Here is a 23,073-nt window from a genome sequence, read left to right on the forward strand (position 1 = left end):
CCAAAGCATGTAAACTTGCGATTTTTTATATTGAAGTAATGATTACTCAAATCATTGACATTTAAAAAAAGATATATTATTATGCACTGTCAATTTTTTTAACTAATATCTTTGAAAAATTCCTGCAAGCATTCCTATCCTTTGAAATTGGATCTGGCGCAGGATATTACAGTGAATTCCTCTGTAATTGGAGAGATCAACAATGTGATCCTATATAGAGAGTGAAGAGTAAGAGAAATGTCCATGACTAAGGAACTTGCAAATCTGTGTACATGTATGCATTACGATAAGATACGATATAACTTTATTTATCCTAGGAGGGATATTGATCTGCCAACAGTCATAAAACACAAAATACACGAAACATGAAATTAAAATGACGGGTGGAAAGGTTTGGAGATGTGCAAAGGTTGAGGAGAGGGGGTGGGGAGCGAGTCAGTCTACCCCACGAAGGAAGGGGGAGGAGTTGTACAGTTTGAAAGCCGCAGGAAAGTTGTGTAGTTGTTGTTGGTTATTTAGAAGAATGTAGCCTCATATTTTGGAAAATCCCAATATTTCTCCACAAATTCCAGATTCACAGGTTTGTTGAAGTACATTTAAAAAGTAATAACTTTGCAACATTTACAATACTATGTAATTGTAAATGCTGCTTTCCTGCCATACAATCCTAACTTGACTTTGCATCTCACATTAATGTTGACTTTTGTTAAAGTATTATAAAAAATAAGGGGCAGAATGAATAAAGTGAAATCGTGTTTAACATTAACCATGTTCTCATCCCACATCACTTTCATTCAGTCTTAATTATCTTGTATATATTGTGATGTAATCTAATTTAAAATACTTAACTATTCTTTTGATTTGGAAATCTTTGAGCGTTTAATATTTTTTATGGCACCATTTACTTAACCAAGCAATAAATATTAAATCGTGTTGTTTTTATAATAAATATTTATCAAAGAAAATCTTGAACTAAGACCCCCTAAGCAAAATTAACTGGAATGGAAATGTGCTTGGTAAATAACAAACCTTATTATACCAGTGAAGAATCTGTTAGGTATACTGCAGTCTCTCCAATTATTGCGCAGCTAACCCAGGTCTTAATAACATCTCTCATATCGTGATGGTTATTGGCATGTGCACAAGTACCGTGAGGTACAAGTGGAATGAAAATCTTGCTTGCAGCAATATCATGGGTACGTAGACTAAAACACTACAAAAACATAAATTGTATATCAATTTTACATATTCTATAAGAAAATGAAAAGAAAAAGACTGTGCAAAAGAACAAGGAATCTGGCCCAGGTTAAGAGAGATGATTGCGACCACAGTTGGAAAATAAGTCCATGGTGGTGCAAGAGGTGATTTGTAGTGTTTTGTTGCAGAGGTAGAATTAGTTTTCTGGAGGATGTTTTGCAAACATGATAACTGCAGGAAAGTAGCTATTCCTAAACCTGATGGTGTGGTCATCAGGCTCCTGTACATTCGGCCTGACAGTAGCAGTGAGAAGAGAGCATGACCTAGATAGTAGGGATCCTTGATGATAGGGGCCGCTATGTTGAGCCAGCGCTTCATAGATGTTTTCAATGTGGGAAAGGTTAGTTCATGTCGGACTGGGCTGAGTCCATCATTCTCTCTATCCTCTTGCGTTCATTGTTGAAGGTTCTGAAAGTAAAGTTAAACATAAACAAAAGAGAATACAACAAATATCACAGGATTACAAAACCTTTCAATTCAATCCTTAATACAATTTTAATTTGAAGTCAGTTTCAATTTTAATGGTGGTTTTAATGCGTCACACATATAAACAAAGAGATCAATTATTAACCTGAAATTAGCAAAAGTGAGTTTTTAAGAGTAATAAAGTCAAATGTATAATTTTCATATTATTTTCACAGTGAATGTATTTGCAAAGCATTTCCCAGCAACAATAGATTCCTTTCAAGATGCAGTAAAATGTTTGTCAGAATTTGCCTGCAATGCTGCTTTTCCTGATACAAGCATGGAAGCAATACGTCTCATTCGTCACTGTGCAAAATATGTGTCAGAGAGACCACAGGTGAGATTTTGGTTATCACAAATTAAGTATAATTGAACATTAATGTAATTTCAATAAATAATCTTACTGAGGACTTTGAAATGGAATGAGTGATTGTTATGTGAATGTTTGACATTGGACAGGGTAGGCAGACAGCACAAATGGCTGTTTATGACTTTTTTTATTGGATGTTCTCCAATAAGGAAAGATGTGACTCGTACAGAGATAGGATGGGGAAAAAAAACAATATGAAAGTCGTATTGTTTCCATAATTGTATTCAGAAGTAATTTAAATTGTTCCATTGTTCCATTCTATTATTCTTTTTAACAGGCTTTCAATGAATATACCAGTGATGATATGAATGTACCTGCTGAAGACCGAGTTTGGGTGAGAGGATGGTTTCCAATTCTGTTTGAGTTGTCTTGCATAATTAACAGATGCAAATTAGACGTAAGAACTAGGTAAGAAATTATTTCGATAAGTTATTAAAGCAGCATTTCAGATTGCAATAATGTTGGTATATTATGTAAGATTTAAAGTGTCTATTGGCAGGATATATTCATTCTTTGAAATGTATTGTACATCAGTTTGTTTTACTATAACTGATTAGAATTTGCTTACCTTATCACACTTAACTATCCAGTCTGTTGAACCCTTCTGAATTATCTAGTGTTTTGAGTAACATTTTAAATTGTTTTATTTCAAAGGACAGAATAATTTCTTGAGAAAATTATTTCCTTTGCGCCATAATATTTATTATCTCATCAGAAGGGCCAAAGAATTACGAGTCAAGTCGAGAGAGTTTCATTGTCATATGTAGCGGCAAGAGAATAATGACATTCTTACTTGCAGCTTTACAGGCCCATTCACGCAATAACATACATATAAATCAACAACACAATTAATTAATAATATGTAATATTTAGCAAGCAGACTATAATAGTGCATCACCAAAGTACATAGTGCAACCAAAACAAAGTACATTGTCGAACATAGTTGCTGAGGTAGTGTTGGTGTAGTGTATTGTTGAAGAGCCTGATGGTTGCTGAGAAGAATCTGTTTATGAAACTGGTGGTCACGGTTTTCAGGCATCCCAGTGGTAGTGGGTCATTGATGCCTTTTTGAGGCAGCCCGTCCTGTTGATCTCTATGATAGTTGAGAGGTTTGTACCCATGATGCAATGCCTACCACTTTCTGCACCCTCCTTCATTCCTGGGCAATCAAGTTGCTAAACCAGGTTATGATACAACCAGTCAGTATGTTTTCTCTCATATGTCTGTAAAGGTTCAACAGCAGATTTGGTGACATACCCAATCTTCTAAAAAGGTAGAGGCATTGATGAGCTTACTTTGTGATTGCATCAATGTGCTGGGCCCAGGATAAATCTTCAAAGATACACAAGCCCCGAAACTTGAGATTGTTGACCCTCTCCTCCCCAGTGCCATTGATGAAAATAGATTCATGGATCCTTAAGGGCCTGTCCCACTTGGACGTCATTTGCGAGTCATTTACGCGACATCATTTACGCGTCACACGCGCATGGCGTACATTATGCGCGCATGGCGCGTAGTGAGGCATGGTGGTGTAGGCAGTGACGCACAGTAGCGTGCAGCGCCCCAGGATTTTGGGATTCACCTGCGTGATGCCCAAGTGGGACAGGCCCTTTAGTTTCCCATTCCTGAAGTCAACAATCGACTCCTTGGCCTTGCTAACATTGGGAACAAGATTATTGTTCAGGCACCATACAATTTTAGAATATCAGTCTCTCTCCTGTACTCTGACTCGCCATTAGCTGTTACTTGTCCATTAACGATACCACAGCTTCTGTATAGTTGGAAAGTAAGCAATAAAACAAATTAGATTTACAGAAATCTAATTTGATAGCAGCTGTCATGTGGTGAAGCTGGTTTTATATTGGTAGGAGTGATTTGTACGTGCTCCAAATGTCAATATTGTGAAGACTATCAATTTTTTAAAGACAAGTGTCCACACAGAACCATTTAATAAAAAGGATTTCCAAGCCACCATGGTTTCTTTGTAGTTGCTGCCACCCACTGACACCGATAAAAGGATCTCTCTTGACTTTATCACACTTGGATTATTTTAAATATTGCTTTATGATATAAGATGCTGATGTACAAAGTCTGACGATAAATAATAAATGGCTTTGCATTCATTTTATTGACATTTTATGTTTTTTTCATACTTAAACATATTTATTTGAGAATTGGAAAGTGTTAACAGATAGGCAAGTTAATGTGCTAAATAACATCTGTGCTATCTATGTGCCATCCAATGACAAGATCCAATGCGGGACGACCTAACCATCTATCACTGTCATTCTATTATCATCAAGTTCCCAAACCATTAACATCCTGGGGGTTACCTTTAATTAGAAGTTCAATTGGATAACCACATAAATATTTATAAGAGCAAGCCAGTGGTTGATTATCCTGCAGTCATTCAGTCCTTGGCACCATCTGCCTTTCCACCATCTGTAAGGCACAAGTCTATTGTATAATGGACATACTCCCCAAATGACTGAATGTGTTAAACTGTAAAAGCATTCAAAGAACTCAACATTGTCCAGGATAAAGCAACCTACTTGATTGGTACCCTTTTCACCACTTTAATAATTAAATACTTCCACATGCAGCATCTACAAAACTCACGTGAGTTGCCCACCTTATGCACTTGCAACAGCGCAGCCTAAGGCCTCAATCCACACCAGCAAAGATGGGTTACAGTTAGCAGATACATGAGCGCACAACCACTTGTAGGTCCACTTGCATGTTGCACACCACTCTGACTTGGAAATATATTGTCAGTCCTTCATTGTTACTGGCTCTACATCTTGCAACTCCCTGCTCAACAGTCTACGAATATCTACAACAGAGGTCCAAGATGGTGGTTCATTACTAGTCTCTCAAGTACACTTAAATGCTGGCCTTGCCAACAATATCCACTTTCTCCAAAGTGAATTGAAAATATTGAATGCCACAGTCTGTATTGTACCTAATCTCAGATTCTGCAACATGGTATAATGAATAAATGAAATAATCACTCTAATTAAGGTGTAAAATACATAAGTAAATATATCTTTCACAAGTACACAAGATTGTCATCATTTGATCTTTTTTTTAAATCTTGACATAGGGGATTAACTGTGATGTTTGAAATAATGAAAACCTATGGTCATACTTTTGAGAAGCATTGGTGGCAAGATCTGTTTAGAATTGTTTTCAGGATCTTTGACAACATGAAGCTTCCAGAACAACAGTCAGAGGTATGTAGATAGTTACTTTTGAAGTACAATTACTTTTATTCACAAGTATTATCGTAAAAGTACAATACAATATGAAGCCATTTAGCACATTTCTTCTGTATTAGTTATAGCATTCCAGTTGGAACTATAATGCAATATTCAATGACATTATTTGATCTATTTTAACATTTGTTTCAAATACGTAATCAAATAATTTAAAATAATGCAGTAATTTCTGCCTCATTAGCTATTTAGTTTTAAATAATTTTTTTTAGCTGTTTGAATGGAAAATATTATTTTCATTTCATTTTGAGAAACAGGGCCTTTGGCCCACCAAGTCTACACCGTCGAGTGTTCCCATACACTGACACTAGCCAACACACACTAGGGCCAATTTACAATTATAGCAAGCCAATTAACCCACAAGCATGTACGTGTTTGGAGTGTGGGAGGAAACAGGAGATCCTGAAGAAAACCAATGGAGGTCATGTGGAGAACGTACAAACTCTGTACAGACAAGCACCTGTAGGCAGGATCGAACCCGGGTCTCTGGCTGTAAGGCACCAACTCTACTGCTGCGCCACCATGCCACCCTGATTAACAACTTATTTTTTAATTAATATTTAAGTTCTTGAAATATGAACCCCAAAAACTACTTGGGAAATAGAAAAAGTCACCAAAAGATTTTTTAAATCTCCTTCAAATCAGACTATCTTATGAGTTGGAACAATACATTGGCAACCAACCTATTCCTCGATGGCAATTAACTTGATGTCTCTGTGAGGTTGCACCTTCTTTATTTAACTTCCCATGCATAGTTAAGCCTGACTGGACTCATTTTCTCAGTACTCAGGCAACATGGCAGCTCACAGGAGGGCACACAATTTTAGGGGAAAGATTAATACTCTCGCTAGAGTGTTTTTCACTAAACTAAACCAACATTACATAGATACAAAGACAATAGGTGCAGGAATAGGTCATTCGGCCCTTCGAGCCAGCTCCACCATTCAATGTGATCAAGGCTGATCATCCACAATCGGTACCCCGTTCCTGCCTTCTCCCCATACCCCTTGATTCTGCTAGCCCTAAGAGCTCTATCTAACTCTCTTTTGAATGCATCCAGTGAATCGGTCTCCACTTTCTTCTGAGGCTGAGAATTCCACAAATTCACAACTTTATGTGTGAAAAAGCTTTTCCTCATCTCAGTTCTAAATAGCCTACCCCATATTCTTAAACTGCGCCCCTGGTTCTTGAGTCCCCCAACATCGGGAACATGTTTCCTGCATCTAGCCTCTCCAATCCCTTAATAATTTGAAGTCCCTATAAAATCCCCTCTCATCCTTCTAAATTCCAGTGAATACAAGCTCAGTCACTCCATTCTTTCATCATGTGACAGTCCCACCATCCCGGGAATTAACCTCGTGAATCTATGCTGCACTCCCTCAATAGCAAGAATGTCCTTCTTCAAATTAGGAGGCCAAAACTGCACACAAAACTCCAGGTGTGGTCTCACCAGGACCCTGTATAACTGCAGAAGGACCTCTTTGCTCCTATACTCAACTCCTCTCGTTATGAAGGCTAACATGCCATCAGCTTTCTTCACTGCCTGTTGCACCTGCATGCTTACTTTCAGTGGCTGATGTTCTAGGACACCCAGGTCTCGTTGAACTTCCCCTTTTCCTAACCTGACACCATTCGGATAATAATCTGCCTTCCCGTTCTTGCCACCAAAGTGGATAACCTCACATATTTCCACATTATATTCCATCTGCCATGCACCTGCCCATTCACCCAACCTGTCCAAATCACCCTGCATCCTCATAGCATCCTCTTCACAGTTCACACTTCCACCCAGCTTTGTGTCATCTGCAAATTTGCTAATGTTACTTTTAATTCCTTCATCTAAATCATTAATGTATATTGTAAATAGCTGCGGTCCCAGCACCGAGCCTTGCGGCACCCCGCTGGTCACTGCCAGCCATTCTGAAAGGGACCCGTTAATCCCTACTCTTTGTTTCCTGTCTGCCAACCAATTTTCCATCCATGTCAATACCCTACCTCCAATACCATGTGCTCTAATTTATCAACATCTCCTGTGTGGGACCTTATCAAAGGCTTTCTGAAAGTCCAGGTACACATTGTTTAATAGACTGATAATAATCCTAGTTAATAATCCTTAGTATAGCATCTGAATTTACTCATTTGTAGTAGATTAAAAACTGGTTTGTTTGTTCACTTTGATTTCAAAGTTTCAAACAATGTAATTCTTAAAATAAATAGAAATAGACCAGAAGAGTCAGAAAGTAATGGAAGCAGGTCCTTTGGCCCAATTTGTCACCTGGATATTTGTCTTTCTTGGTTGGGGATTATTAAACACTTAAATTAAGATAGCTTTAACCATTTTATGTTATCCAGATCAAATTTTTAAGTTTGTGCAAATGAGCAATAAAATTATCAAATAGCATGTTTGACTTTACATAATGAAGTTTAAATATTTCAACACTAAATATTAGTGTGGATGTACTTACCAGGATTTCCTTTTGGAATGAATTAATAACCCAATGTCCTAAAAATATTTCAGTTTTCTCAACAGTAACTCTTGCTGGCTCTCAATCTTCAGTCAACATATCAAAACTAGCCTACAAAGTCAACAATCAGGAAAATTAGCTGGGCTTAATTCCTTGCACAGCTAGCAAGTCAACGCCTTGAAATAACTAGTCTACAGGATGTCTGCGGTTTATTGCTTGCAGTAACAACAATAATTTTTGAGTTAACGTAGTTTAGTCTTCCTCAGGCCTATTGCAATGATATCAAGACAGCGATATTCTGTTTGACGCTACAGCATTCTTCCAAAATCTAGTAACTTTTTTTCTTTTAAATTTTTATTTTATGTGCAATGGCACATATTTGCATATATTTGGTACAGCTTCTGAAACCTAAGCTTAAATTCTTTACACTTTGTTGTACACTTTGAAGATTTCTATCTTCAAGCTCTTATGCATCTCCAGCACTGGTGCATATTTACAATAACCTAGATTTTAAAATTTACATAGCATTCCCTATTGCATGATCTCTTGATGCAGAATCTGGAGGTTGTGATGTATAATAGACATGGGGGGGATCTATTAAGCAGTTAGAATATTAATGTCAGCCGATTTTATTTTTCAGAAAGCTGAATGGATGACCACCACTTGTAATCATGCACTTTATGCTATCTGTGATGTATTTACACAATATTTTGAAGTTCTCAATGATGTCCTACTGGATGATATATTTGCACAGTTATACTGGTGTGTGCAGCAAGGTAAAACAAATACAAGTATTCAAAAGTATCCAAGTAGATCTTGAGAAACTCAGCGGGTGCAGCAGCATCTATGGAGCGAAGGAAATAGGCAACGTTTCGGTCCGAAATCCTTCTTCAGACTGATGTAGGGTGGGGAGGGCGGGGAGAAGAAAGGAGAAATGAAGAGGAAGAGCCTGAGGGCTGAGGGAGAGCTGGGAAGGGGAGGAGACAGCAAGGGCTACCGGAAATTGGAGAAGTCAATGTTTATGCCGCTAGGGTGCAAACTGCCCAAGCGGAATATGAGGTGCTGCTCCTCCAATTTCCGGTGGTGCCTATTCTGGCCATGGAGGAGGCCAAGGACAGAAAGGTCGGATTCGGAATGGGAGGGGGAGTTGAAGTGCTGAGCCAACGGGAGATCAGGTTGGTTAATGCGGACCGAGTGGAAGTGTTCGGCCAAACGATCAGCTGACATCTAGAGCAGCGGATGCAATAGATGAGGTTGGAGGAGATGCAGGTGAACCTCTGTCGCACCTGGAACGACTGCTTGGGTCCCTGAATGGAGTCGAGGGGGGAGGTAAAGCGACAAGTGTAGCATCTCTTACGGTTGCAAGGGAAAGTGCCAGGGGAAGGGGTGGTGCAGGTGGGAAGGGAAGAATTGACCAGGGAGTTACGGACGGAGCGGTCTTTGCGGAAAGCAGACAGGGGGAGATGGGAAGATGTGGCGAGTGGTGGGGTCACGTTGGAGGTGGAGAAAATGACGGAGGACTATTTGTTGTATGTGACGACTAGTGGGGTGAAAGGTGAGGACTAGGGGGACTCTACCCTTGTTACGAGTGGAGGGATGGGGAGAGAGCAGTGTTACGGGGTATTGAAGAGACCTTGGTGAGAGCCTCATCTTTAGTGGGGGAGGAGAAACCCCGTTCCCTGAAGAATGAGGACATTTCTGATGCCCTCATTCTTCGATGCCCGATCGGAAATGTCCTAATTGCACCCGCTAGATGTCAGCTGATCTACATCGGTGAGACCAAACGTAGGCTTGGCGATCGTTTCGCCGAACACCTCCGCTCGGTCCGCATTAACCAATCTGATCTCCCAGTGGCTCAGCACTTCAACTCCCCCTCCCATTCCGAATCTGACCTTTCTGTCCTGGGCCTCCTCCATGGCCAGAGTGAACACCACCGGAAATTGGAGGAGCAGCACCTCGTATTCCGCTTGGGCAGTTTGTACCCTAGCGTCATAAACATTGACTTCTCCAATTTCCGGTAGCCCTTGCTGTCTCCTCCCCTTCCCAGCTCTCCCTCAGCCCTCGGGCTCCTCCTCTTCCTTTCTCCTTTCTTCTCCCCCCCACCCTACATCAGTCTGAAGAAGGGTTTTGGCCCGAAACGTTGCCTATTTCCTTCACTCCATAGATGCTGCTGCGCCCGCTGAGTTTCTCCAGCACTTTTGTCTACCTTCGATTTTCCAGCATCTACAGTTCCTTCTTAAATACAAGTAGATCTTTGTTGCTTTCTTCAAATAATTATAATTCATTAAAAACTTATAATGTACATTATCTGCAGCATCAAGATTGGGTTTTCATTATGCAAATTTTGCAAGGCAACAAAATAGGAATCTGTAACCATTTATAGGCATTTTGTCTCTTTAAATTTGGCATAGTAAGGGGAACAGTCTATTCTACTTATGATGACCTGATACATTGGGCTGTAGTTACACTGCCAATACAGTGACAGGTCAAGTTCCCCAAGATGTGATTTCCAGGAAAACATAAACAATATATGTCTAAAATATTATATGTTGAAGAGGCTTGTCAGAGCATCTGTTTTTCATGAATTTTACTATGTTTTGAGCTATTTAATCACCTTCTAAATCTGTCTTTGCAACACGTTATATCCATATAATGTAAATTCTAAACAATGCAAGCTTGTTTTCTGCAAAGAATCCTTGACTTTCATGTACACGTCAATTAACCTGATCTCTAGGTTAAAATGCACTGCTGTGTAGATACAGATAGACAACTGATTTAAATGGCAACAAACTCTGTGACTGTCGACTTGTTGAAGGTGTCAACATTAACCAAAAATTGATATGATTTCTGCCAATTAAAATCACCATGAAAGCCCATCTTCCCAATGAAGTGCAGGAACTGAACAACGTTTATTCAGTCAGTTCATTCCATGTTATCAAAGATTATCCTTTCTAGGATATTTGTCATTGGTAGAAGAAATGCTTGTACTGACATCTGTATTTACAAAACACCCACTCATTCATTATGAACATTATCACTTTCCATAGAATAAAAGCAATGCTGCTAATTCAGAGTCAGTACCTGGCCCAACTTCATACTGAAGTGAAATGAAGCCATGGGAGGATTGTATTGTGCTTTCCACGGGAGAAAGTAAAACTCAATTCATGTTGTGACTGGTGGAAATTCATCCAAACAAAAATAATTTTAAAAGTTATTTTTTATAATGAATTGTTAATGTCTTGCTTTTTCTCTCAGATAATGAACAACTAGCTCGATCTGGGACTAATTGTCTGGAAAATGTTGTCATTCTGAATGGGGAAAAGTTTTTGCCAGAAACATGGGACAAAACTTGCACTTGCATGTTGGACATCTTCAAGACCACTATTCCTCATGCGTAAGAAACCTCTTTAATGGAAGAAGTACTTGTAATTTTTATAATACTTCAATTTTGTATTGAGAGTCTGTTGATCCTTTCACAAAATGAATGAATTTCAGGCTACTCTTTTGTACGTATGAGAGGGAAAGATAGATCTGCCATGATTAAATGGCGAGTAGAATTGATGGGCCGAATTATCTAATTCTGCTCCTTATAACATGAACTCGTACACAAAGATTCCAGGACATTATCAAATTCCAGCAATATGTTAGTAAAATAAATATAAGAAATGAACAGATTTTCTCATGAGGAAAGATTGGACAGGCTTGGTTTGTACGTGCTAAGGTTTAGAAGTATGAGGGACTATTTGATTGAAATATGTAAGATTTTAAGGGGGTTGTTGATAGGATAGATGTGGAATGGATGATTCGAAGGAGAATCTCGAACTATGATAATATTGAAATATAAGTGATTGCTCGTTTTGAGATAGATTACATTAACTTGTTTCAATGAGGGCTGTGAATCTTTGGAACTGTGCTCTTCAAAGAGCACAGATAATGGCGGCGGGTCACTGCGAGCGCACGCCGGGGGCTCTAACACCAAGACCCGGTGCGCGACCTTGCATCACCCGACGTGGCTTTAATGGCTGCGGGACAATTCGCCATCACCCGCCGGGGGCTTTGACTTTGACTCTGACATCGGGGGGGAAAGTGCAGTGGAGAGATAAGTTTTTTTGGCCTTCCATCACAGCAATGTGATGGATGTTTATGTAAATTATGTTGTGTCTTGGGTCTATTTGTTTGTAATGTATGGCTGCAGAAACGGCATTTCGTTTGGACCTCAAGGGGTCCAAATGACAATAAATTGAATTGTATTGTATTGTATTGTATTGTAAAGAGCTATGGAAGTAGAGTACTTGAATATTGTTAAGATTAGATCTGCTTATATTCTCAAAAGGCCAAAAGCTGTGAGGTTACTGGAGGAATGTGAAACTGAGCTTACAATCAACTATGAGTTTACAGAATTGCAGAGCAAGTTTGTGGTCTTAGTGGCTTATTCTTGCTCGTATGCTTATAACCTGGAATCATGATTGCATCTCATTTAAGCCCACCCTTGCCAGATGTTTGCTTCAGTAATGACCATTGAAATTAAAAGCCTATTTTTTCTATTCAGAAGCTAAATAATTAGTGTCTGTCTCAGCGGGCTGTGATCATATCACTCAATACCAACAGGGGACTGTGTCAGGCACAGCCTTGACCTGAATAGTTTAACTCCTGTAATTGGTAGAAATCTGAAATAAAACATGAAATGCTTAAAAATAATCAGTTCAGGCAACATCCCTGGAGCAGGAAATATATTTAACAAGTCACGTTAATCAATCAGAACTGAAGAAACAAGCAGCAGAGAAGGCAGAAACAATAGAGTAAGACCTTTGTTAGAGTGGGAAGGCAAGAAAGTGAGTGGCAATAGTGGTGATATGGCTGGCGGAAGGAGGATGTTAAAAAGCTAGTGATTAATAAAATATATGTCAAGGGAAGGAGAAAATAAACATAAATTACCCGAAGACAGGAGTAAAAGCTGTTTGTTGGAAATGAGAGCTACAGGGCTGGAATAGACACTGATCTGAAATATTTTAATTCATTTGAGAATGGAAATCTGTGACGTGCCTGGTTGCAAGTTGAAGTGTTGTTTCTCTTGTATTGGCTCATTGCAATGGCATTAGAAGCTAAAGATAGAATTTCAAGTGAGGTTGAATAGTACAGAAGCTCAATATTACCCTTGTGGACGGAATGGACTATAAAGTAGTTGTCACCATAACTGCCTTTGGTTTTCCCAGTGTAGAGCGGGAAATTGTCCATATCAAATGCAGCATGGAAAGTATGTTTAGGTCAATGGACAGTGAGAATGAAGAAGATAAGAGCAGGTGTTGCATCTTCTGTGGTTGCAGGGGAAGGTGCCATGGGGAGAGGAGTGAGTATTGGTGCGGATAGAATAAACCAGTGTCCCAAGTAGAAATGTTTCTGAAATGCTAAATGAGAGAAGGTATGGCTAATGTATTGTCATGTTGGAGTTGTCATGACTTACAATCTGTTCAGAATGGGGGCGAGTGGAGTGGAAGTTTTTGGATTTAGGACCTTATTCTTGCGTTGGGTGAGAGGGTGAAGGGTGAGAGCAGAAGTGCAGAAAATGAAATAGCCACAGTTATAGCCCATTAGCCCATCACCTATTGTGGAAGAGAAACCACAGCTGAGAAAAAAGGAAGACTCATTGGAAATACTTGTGGTGAAGGTGGCATTATGAGAACAAATACAATCACCAGATGTGTGTTTGATAAGGTTTATTTAAAGTTTGAAGTTTACCTCAAATGTGCCAAAGGATTGAATTATGGAGATAGGTTTGTAAAGTATATTGTGAGTGAGTGGATTGCTTTGTTGGAAGTTGGCAAAATTCTACTGTTTACGAATGATTAACCCATGCTTTCAATGTGGCCAATCTTTATCGTTGGTTAGAATTTTCCTATCTGCCTAGACTGAAAAATAGTGTCATGATTTGATTGTGAAGCTTGATATGTTTTATCTTTCAGACTGAAGTTTAGATTATGTATTGCTTGTTTGAATTGGAATGCTAAAATTTCCAATTTATAGTCTATAACTGAGATCAAATCTATTTTATTAGCATAACACTTTTCATATTTAAATTTTCAGCTAGGACTGAAATAATGTACTCTAATTTGGTTTTTAGTTTATTAACATGGCGACCCTCACACTCTGAAGGTGACTCTCCATTACAAAATGATGCTGGAGAGAAACAATTGGTATGTATTTCAACACTTCCAAAATTATCATGTTGGTTTCAGTTCTAAACCCTGCAGTTACCTCCCTAAACCCTTCCATATCTCTACCTCACTCACTTTCTCTGTCATTCTTTGAAACCTTGGGATATTAAGGTTCCTATTCATATATTTTTCAAAAAAATAAATTACTTTAAAATAATTTTTACTTGTGCTCTTGTAAAACTTAAATTTGTGCGTGGTAACGTTGAAGGTGCTGTGTTGTGGTAATTCAATCAGTAGGAATGCAATCAGTCCGAAGAATTGTAAAACTAACGATCATAAAAATGAAGAAAAATGTGCCTTTTGTGCGTTGAGAGTGTTACATTCTTGGAAATTAGGCTCATAGCCTGTGTCGAGGTTGCGCTATTCAAAATCAGCTCAAAGTAAAACAAGTTTGTTCTAAACTAGGCTGTTCAGAGAAACTGATGCTTTTATGCAAAATCTTAAATCCAATTCAATAGATACATATATTCTAATTATTAGTCATACATTATGGAAACAGGCCCTTCGGCCCAACTTTCCCACACCGACCAACATGTCCCATCTACACTAGTCCCACCTGCCTGCATTGGGCCCAATTCCCTCCAAACCTGTCCTATCCATGTACCTGTCTAATTGTTTCTTAAGCGTTGCAACGGTCCCTGCCTCAACTACCTCCTCTGGCAGCACTGTTGTATATTCTGCTCTGTTATCTGTTATATTTTGCAATACTAAAAAAAAATAGGTGATCCCTTTGTATGACATTACATATAGCACAGTTGCATTGCCTTTATTGAAATATGCATTGAATGCAATAGACAATAATACAGAGCATTCACTTAATATAATCATTGTTGTTAGCATTATTGCGTGCTTATGCAACATTGTCAGTTTTCATTAAGACCATTATCAGATATTCCAGGTTAATAGCATACATTTTTGATTGGTGATGCATAGCCGCTGTTATATTTAGACTTTGATATAATATGAATAAAACTAAAGGAAAAGAAAAAAAAGTCACACTTCTATAATAAATTGCAGTTTGAACTATCTCCGCTCCTAAACAAAACTACAATTTTATTTACTTCTTTTAGGATGCTGTTTCTCAAAAATCAGTGGACGTCCTGAGTAAGGGTGAGGATCAACTCTCTGTGACCAGCACAGAAAAGGTGCCATTAGACTGGCGTCAGAGCCAGTTTAGTCTTGGATCCAATGCCAGTGATGATGCTGCGAAAGTTAAGATATCATCAAGTGAGTCACAGCCAAACAAAGTTGAAAGTTTCTCTTTTATGAAGATTTTACATAATGCTCTTTCTGCCCAATTTAAATAATAGGCTTCTTCTGATAGATGCCACAAAGAAATCCTTGTTACAATATGAAACCTTGCAAGTATTGTATTGGGGTTTATTATTAATAGACAATAGATAATAGGTGCAGGAGTAGGCCATTCGGCCCTTCGAGCCATCACCGCCATTCAATGTGATCATGGCTGATCATGCCCAATTATTATCCCGTTCCTGCCTTCTCCTCATATCCCCTGACTCCGCTATTTTTAAGTGCCCTATCTAGCTCTCTCTTGAAAGCATCCAGAGAACCTGCCTGCACCGCCCTTTGAGGCAGAGAATACCACAGACTCACCACTCTCTGTGAGAAAAAGTGTTTCCTCGTCTCCGTTCTAAATGGCTTACTCCTTATTCTTAAACTGTGGCCCCTGGTTCTGGACTCCCCCAACATCGGGAACATGTTTCCTGCCTCTAGCATGTCCAAGCCCTTAACAATCTTATATGTTTCAATGAGATACCCTCTCATCCTTCTAAACTACAGAATGTACAAGCCCAACTGCTCCATCCTCTCAGCATATGACAGTCCCGCCATCCCGGGAATTAACCTTGTAAACCTACGCTGCACTCCCTCAATAGCAAGAATGTCCTTCCTCAAATTAGGAGACCAAGACTGCACACAATACTCCAGGTGTGGTCTCACTAGGGCTCTGTACAACTGCAGAAGAACCTCTTTGCTCCTATATTCAATTCCTCTTGTTATAAATGCCAACATGCCATTCGCTATCTTCCCTGCCTGCTGTACCTGCATGCTCACTTTCATAGACTGATGTACAAGGACCCCCAGATCCCGTTGTACTTCCCCTTTTCCCAACATCATTTAGTTTGTAATCTGCCTTCCTGTTTTTGCTACCAAAGTGGATAACCTCACATTTATCCGCATTAAACTTCATCTGCCATGCATCTGCCCACTCCCCCAACCTGTCCAAGTCACCCTGCATTCTCATAGCATCCTCCTCACAGTTCACATTGCAACCCAGCTTTGTGTCATCTGCAAATTTGCTAATGTCGCTTTGAATCACTTTATCCAAATCATTGATGTATTTGTAAATAGCTGCGGTCCCAGCACCAAGCCTTGTGGTACTCCACTAGTCACTGCCTGCCATTCTGAAAGGGACCCGTTAATCCCTACTCTTTGTTTCCTGTCTGCCAACCACTTCTCTATCCATGTCAGCACTCTACCCCCAATAGGGGTTTTTATTGGGGGTAATTTAGGGGGTAATAGTAGGGGGTAAATATAATAATAGGAGGTAAAATTAGTGCCCTAATTTTGCCCACTAATCTCCTATGTGGGACATTATCAAATGCCTGCTGAAAGTCCAAGTACACTACATCCACTGGTTCTCCCTTGTCCATTTTCCTAGTTACATCTTCAAAAAATTCCAGAAGATCAGGCAAGCATGATTTCCCCTTCATAAATCCATGCTGACCCGGACCGATTCTGTTACTGCTCTCCAAATGTTCGGCTATCACATCTTTTATAATTGACTCCAGCATCTTCCCCACCACCGATGTCAGGCTAGCTGGTCTATAATTCCCTGTTATCCCGCCTTTCTTAAAAAGTGGGATAACATTAGCGGCCCTCCAATCCACAGGAACTGATCCTGAGTCTATAGAACATTGGAAAATTATCACCAATGCATCCACGATTTCTAGAGCCACTTCCTTAAGTACCCTGGGATGCAGACCATCAGGCCATGGGGATTTATCAGCCTTCAGTCCCATCAGTCTATCCAACACCATTTCCTGCCTAATGTGGATTTCCTTCAGTTTCTCTGTCACCTCAGATCCTCTGGCCACTACTATATCAGGAAGATTGTTTGTGCCCTCCTTAGTGAAGACAGATCCAAAGTACCTTGTAACCATGTAAATGACCTGGAAAAAATTATCGCTTTTGCCTCCGCGTAATTTAATGACACAATCTCTCAATGTACAGATGTATAAAATATTATTACAACAGGCTTTTTTAAGTGGAAATTCTTCAGTGAAGCTATAAGACAATTATCATGAAAAGTGAAAATGTTGGAAACGAGCTGTCTGCCAGGCAATATCTGTGGAGAGAGAAAACTTCATGAATTCTTGCTAGTGAGGGAGTGCAGCGTAGGTTTACAAGGTTAATTCCCGGAATGGCGGGACTGTCATATGCTGGGAGAATGGAGCGGTTGGGCTTGTATACTCTGGAGTTTAGAGGGATGAGAGGATATCTTATTGAAACATATAAGATTATTAAGGGTTTGGACATGAGGCAGGAAACATGTTCCCGATGTTGGGAGATTCCAGAACCAGGGGCCACAATTTAAGAATAAGGGGAAGCCATTTAGAATGGAGACGAGGAAACCCTTTTTCTCACAGAGAGTTGTGAGTTTGTGGAATTCGCTGCCTCAGAGGGCGGTTCTCTGGATTCTTTCAAGAGAGAGCTAGATAGGGCTCTTAAAGATAGCGGAGTCAGGGGATATGGGAAGAAGGCAGGAATGGGGTACTGATTGGGGATGATCACCCACGATCACATTAAATGGCGGTGCTGGCTCGAAGGGATAATTGGCCTACTCCTGCATCTATTGTCTATTGTCTATTGGGCCTTTTATTGTGAGCAAACAAACTTGTTTTAAGTTGCAGAGGGGAAGACGAAGAGCGTACAAAGAGTGTCAGTGGTATTCTCTTTGGGTACAACATCTCTTCCTTTACCTCTTCCTTTCCAATCGCCTACTAATTTACTCCAGATGCTGTTTAACCAACATTTTCTGTTTTTATGGTGAAGTTATTGGTAGTAATTGGTTGTGCTCACCATTCATCTGTTTAATTCAGCCTGTGGATTGGGCAAAAATTTGAGATGCCTGTTGATTTTTAATTACTTCGGACCTGTTCAGAATGACTCGAGGCCTTTAGGAGAAGAACATTTTGAAGTAGTGATAAAATCTGTGTGGACCTAAAGTTTAATGAAAATTTGACCGAAGTTGATTTTCCAATCAACGTGCAGATTAAATTTAAATAAAGGTAGCCTGATTATTACAGAATTCATCTTGCATTTGAGATTATCCAAATTCTGCTTGTGCACAGTAAAAGTTGACTCTCCATCATTGAACGATCTGGCTTGCTGTAAGAACAGGCGTTACAGAAATACTGCAGCAGTATGGACGTAATTGGCATGTGATAGTAACTCCCTGTGGCCAGTTTACTGTGTGCAGTTTTGCATGCTGCTGGTAAGTGCTCGTAGTAAAATGACCAATGCCGCTCCCAATTGTCCATATATTTCATTTTTCAGGAGTTATTTAAAAAATACATAATAAAGAATGCATTTATTGGGTAATTTAACTCTTGATTAATTATGGTCTGTCAATGTGTGCTAAATAACACAGCATTTGAGGTTTATTCGTGCCAAGTCCATTTCAAACATCACGGCTATGTATGATGATTGCCACATCTCAACTTTAAAATTCTCATTTATATTTTTGAAGATGGCCTTGAGCTTCATTCTCTCTGTAATAACCTCAAATCCTCTAAATCTCCAGGTTATCTGCTCTCTTCTAATTAGAGTTTCTTGCATATCCTTGAATCATCGTTGAAGTTGGCTATGCCAGGCTTAACATTTCTTAACAACTGTATATTGCCATATCTGATTGTTAAATAATCCATCGACTAATAATTTATTATAATTGAATTGCTGATTACATTCTTGGTTGCATTTGTTCAAAATTGCAAGTCATGATTGATTAAACAAACTACTTTCTTCCTTTAGAATTACAAGAACAAAAATTGTTTGCTGCGTTTCTCATTAAATGTGTCGTCCAGTTGGAACTAATTCAGACAATCGACAACATTGTCTTTTTTCCTGCAACCAGCAAAAAGGAGGATGCTGAGAACCTGGCGGCAGCTCAGGTATAGACCAGCCATTTGTAAAATGGAAGGTGTTTTTTTAATTGGTTGAAAGATGACAAGAAATTACACTGAGTAATTCACAAAAACAATCTAAAGAAGTTCAACCCTTGTGGAAGAATTATCTTTTTAAACAGGTTAGATCAATTATCACAGAATTCACTTTGAATTTGAGGTTATCCAAATAACCTGGATAACCCCCAAGAGAGTGAATCCACACAAAGCCTCTGACCAAGACAGCACATCTATCCAAGTGCTAAAGACCTGTGGAAACCAACTGGCTGGAATACTCAAGATCATTTTCAACCTCTCGCTTCTATGGTCTGAGGTTCGCACCTGCTTCAAAATGGTATCTGTTGTTGTTGGTTATGGCGTGAATCGACTCATGCTTTAGAAATAACGTGGTGCTTGTCATTTTGCCTATTGCTACAACAAGTCAGCAGCAGGTGCTATCACACTCTGATCTATCTAGATAACAGGGAGACGGACGTAAGGCTGTTGTTTATCGACTGCAGCTTGGTTAAACTCAAACTTCCCCTCAAAGCTAAACACCCCAATCTCCAAAGCCTGAGCCTTTGCACTCCTTTTTCAACTGGATCTTTGAATTCCTCATCAGCAGATTTCAATCAGTGTGGATCGGTAGCAACATGACCTCCTCACTGACCATCAACGCAGATGTACCTTGGGCTGCATGCTTAGTTGTCTTTATTCCCTTTATAACTCTTTATTCCCATGACTGTGTGGCTAAGCACAGCTGCTATGCCATCTATAAATTGACAAATGACACCACTGTTGTTGGCTGAATCACAGATGATGAATCAGCATACAGGAGACAGATAGTTGGTTGAGTGGTGCCGTAATAATAAGCCCTTGCACAATGTTCTCAAAACCAAGGAACTATTCGTTCATTTCAGAAAAGAGAAATTGTCAGACCACGTGGAAGTTTTCCATGGTGGGTCAGCAGTGGAGAGTGTTAATAGCTTTCTTCAAAGTTTAAACCGATTTGGCATGTCACCAAATACTCCAGCAAACTTATAAAGATGCACTGTTGCAAGTATCCTGACTGTTTGTGAAATGGCAGGCCAGAGTTGTAGGTCAGAAAATGGGTGGGGTGATGGGAAGGTGGAGGTTAGGACCAGTAAGTCTCAAAGGAAGGATAGGCAAGGAGAAGTGAAGGAATATGGTGACACTGAAGGGGTGAAGTGTGTTCATTTCAAAGCAAGGGGTATTGTGGGGCAAGCAGCCTGGGTCGGTTCTTGGAACAATGATGTTGGGGCCATTGCAGAAACGTGGTTGAGAAAGGGACACAACTCGCAGCTGAACGTTCCACGGTTTCAATGTTTCCGACGTGATTGAACAGAAGCAAAAGAGGTGGTGGAGTTCTGCTACTAATCAGGGAAGCTGCCACGGTGGTACTTGGTGAGGACAAACTGGAAGGTTTGTCCGCTGAAGGCGATATGGGTAGAGCTTACAAAATAAGAAAGGTGCAGGGATCCTAATGGAATTGTACTATAGTGCCCCTGATAACAAGCGGGAGATAGAGGGACAGACATGTAGATAGATTTCCAGAAAATGCAAAAACAACTGGGACATGCTCAGTGCCAAAGGCTTAGATGGGGCAGAATTTGTGGCGTGCATCTAAGAGTGTTTTTTGAACAGTATGTGGACAGTCCAACCCGAGAAGGGAACATAATTGTATGTAGTGTTGAGAAATGAGCCTGGCTGGGTGACTGGTGTTTTAGCGGAAGGATATTTTGGGGATGGTGATCATAACTTCATAGTTTTAAGATTGTTTCAAGTAGGGAGAAGGCTGGACTTAGCGGGAAAGTACTAAATTGAAGTAAGGCAAACTACAACTTTATTAGCCAGGAGCTCGGGAGGATACATTGGGGCAATTGTTATTGGGTAAGTCTACATCTAATGTGAGGATTGTTTAAAGACCAGTTGATTGAAATTCAAAACTGACATTATCTAGTGAGGAGTATGATGAGGATGGTGAAGTAAGGGAACCTTAGATCACCAAAGTGGTTGTAAATTTGGTCAAAAAGAAAAAGGAAGCACATGCATGATTTAAGAGGATGGAATCAAATAGGGTCCTTGAGAAATATTTAAAAAAGGTGGAAAGAATTCAGGCGGGTGAATAGAAGGATCATATGGGGTCACAAAATGGCATTGGCAAGTTGGATTAAAGAAAATCCCAAAGCTTTTCCCCACTTGTATTAAAAACAAGAGGGTAACCAGGGAGAAGGTAGGACCGGTCAAGGATTAAGAAGTAAAGTTGTGCTTGGTGTCTGGGATGTAGGCGAGGTACTAAACGCATCCTCTGCATCTGTTTTCACCAAGTTGGAGGACAGTGATATCAGTGTGGAGAATACTAATATGGAAGGGCATCTTGAGATTAAGAAGGAGGTGGCTTTGGGGGTCTTGAAGAGCATTAGGGTGGACGAATCCCTAGGACATGATGGGATTTATCCCAGGTTATTGAGAGAGGCAAGTGAGGAGATTGCATGAGCCTTAATGATGACCTTTGTGTCATATCAAGACACAGGCAACGTTCTGGAGAGTAGCTAATGATGTTCCTTTATTTAAGTAGTGAGAATCCAGGGAATAATAGGTTGGTGAACCTCACGCCAGTGGTAGGGAGGCTATTGGAGAAGATTAGTTGGGATAGGATTTACTCCCATTTGGAAAGGAATGGGTTAATTAGATACAGTCAACATATAGAGTCATAGAGTTTTACAGCGTGGAAACAGGCCCCTCCGGCCCAACTTGCCGACACCAGCCCACATGACCCATCTACAAAAGTCGTATCCTAATAAACCTGTCCTACCAATGTATCTGTCTAAATGTTTCTTAAATGTTGCAATAGTTTAGATAGGTTTGAATACTGCAGGTCGTGGTTCAGTGACTTGATTGAGTTGTTTGAGGAGGTGACAAAAGAGATCAATGGTGGTGGATGTTGTCTATATGGATTTTAGTAAGGCATTTGATAAAGTCCCCCATGGTAGGCTTATCAGAAGATTAAGATGCAGCGGTTTAACAGTGACTTGGTCATATGGGTTCAGAACTGATCTGAATATCAAAAATAAGTGAATTCATTGTTCTTTGTCATTTACAGAGGGATGCAATAGATGCTGATGTGCACATTGAGAAGCAAGACCAGGGAATGTATCATTATCTAACTTCAAAACAACTTTTCAAACTCCTTGACTGTCTACTGGAGTCTCATCGATTTGCCAAGTCCTTTAATTCCAACAATGAGCAGAGGACTGCACTGTGGAAAGCAGGTTTGTACTGTGCCTTGAATGTTATGAAATTATCCACACATTGCTGATAGAAAAGGCTTTTACTTCTATACCATAGCTACAATGTTATGATGAAACCAATTGCACAAGCCTGCTCATCATTGGTTCTAATAAAAGACTGGATGGTGGCTAATGTTGTACTTCTATCTAAGAGGGCTGCATGGAAAATCCTGGGAACCATAGACCACTGAGTCCAATATCTGTGGAAGGCAAGTTACCGGAGAGGATTCTGAGGGATAAGATATGCTTTTGGATAAGCAGAGACTGATTAGGAATAGTCAGCAAGGTTTTGTACATGGGAGATTGTGTCTTACAAATCTGACTGAGTTTTTTCGAAGAAGGAACCAAATAAGTTAATCGAGGCAAAGCCATAATCGTTGTCCTTACAGGATTTAGCATTGCATTTGATAAGGTTTCACATGATATGCTGCTCTGGACGGTTAGATCACAGAACCCAGGGAGAGCTAGCCAACTTGAGAGAGAATTGGCTTCATGGAAGGATCCAGAAGGTGATGGTGGAAGATTGTTTTTCCGC

General features: G+C 39.8%; 1 protein-coding gene across 4 annotated transcripts in view; it reads left to right on the forward strand.

Moving 5' to 3' along the window:
- Positions 1–23,073, forward strand: part of arfgef1 (ADP ribosylation factor guanine nucleotide exchange factor 1) — a 179,765-nt gene that overhangs the window by 146,083 nt on the left and 10,609 nt on the right. For all 4 annotated transcript variants that reach the window (XM_033019361.1, XM_033019362.1, XM_033019364.1 and 1 more), the window contains 9 exons: positions 1,899–2,059; positions 2,370–2,500; positions 5,196–5,325; positions 8,473–8,608; positions 11,088–11,226; positions 13,951–14,023; positions 15,115–15,271; positions 19,097–19,236; positions 22,352–22,520. In XM_033019361.1, the coding sequence (XP_032875252.1) occupies positions 1,899–2,059; positions 2,370–2,500; positions 5,196–5,325; positions 8,473–8,608; positions 11,088–11,226; positions 13,951–14,023; positions 15,115–15,271; positions 19,097–19,236; positions 22,352–22,520 (1,236 nt within the window). The remainder of the gene's footprint in view (positions 1–1,898; positions 2,060–2,369; positions 2,501–5,195; positions 5,326–8,472; positions 8,609–11,087; positions 11,227–13,950; positions 14,024–15,114; positions 15,272–19,096; positions 19,237–22,351; positions 22,521–23,073) is intronic.

The sequence above is a fragment of the Amblyraja radiata genome, chromosome 4 (genome assembly GCF_010909765.2).
Source record: "Amblyraja radiata isolate CabotCenter1 chromosome 4, sAmbRad1.1.pri, whole genome shotgun sequence".
Classification (NCBI taxonomy): Eukaryota; Metazoa; Chordata; class Chondrichthyes; order Rajiformes; family Rajidae; genus Amblyraja; species Amblyraja radiata.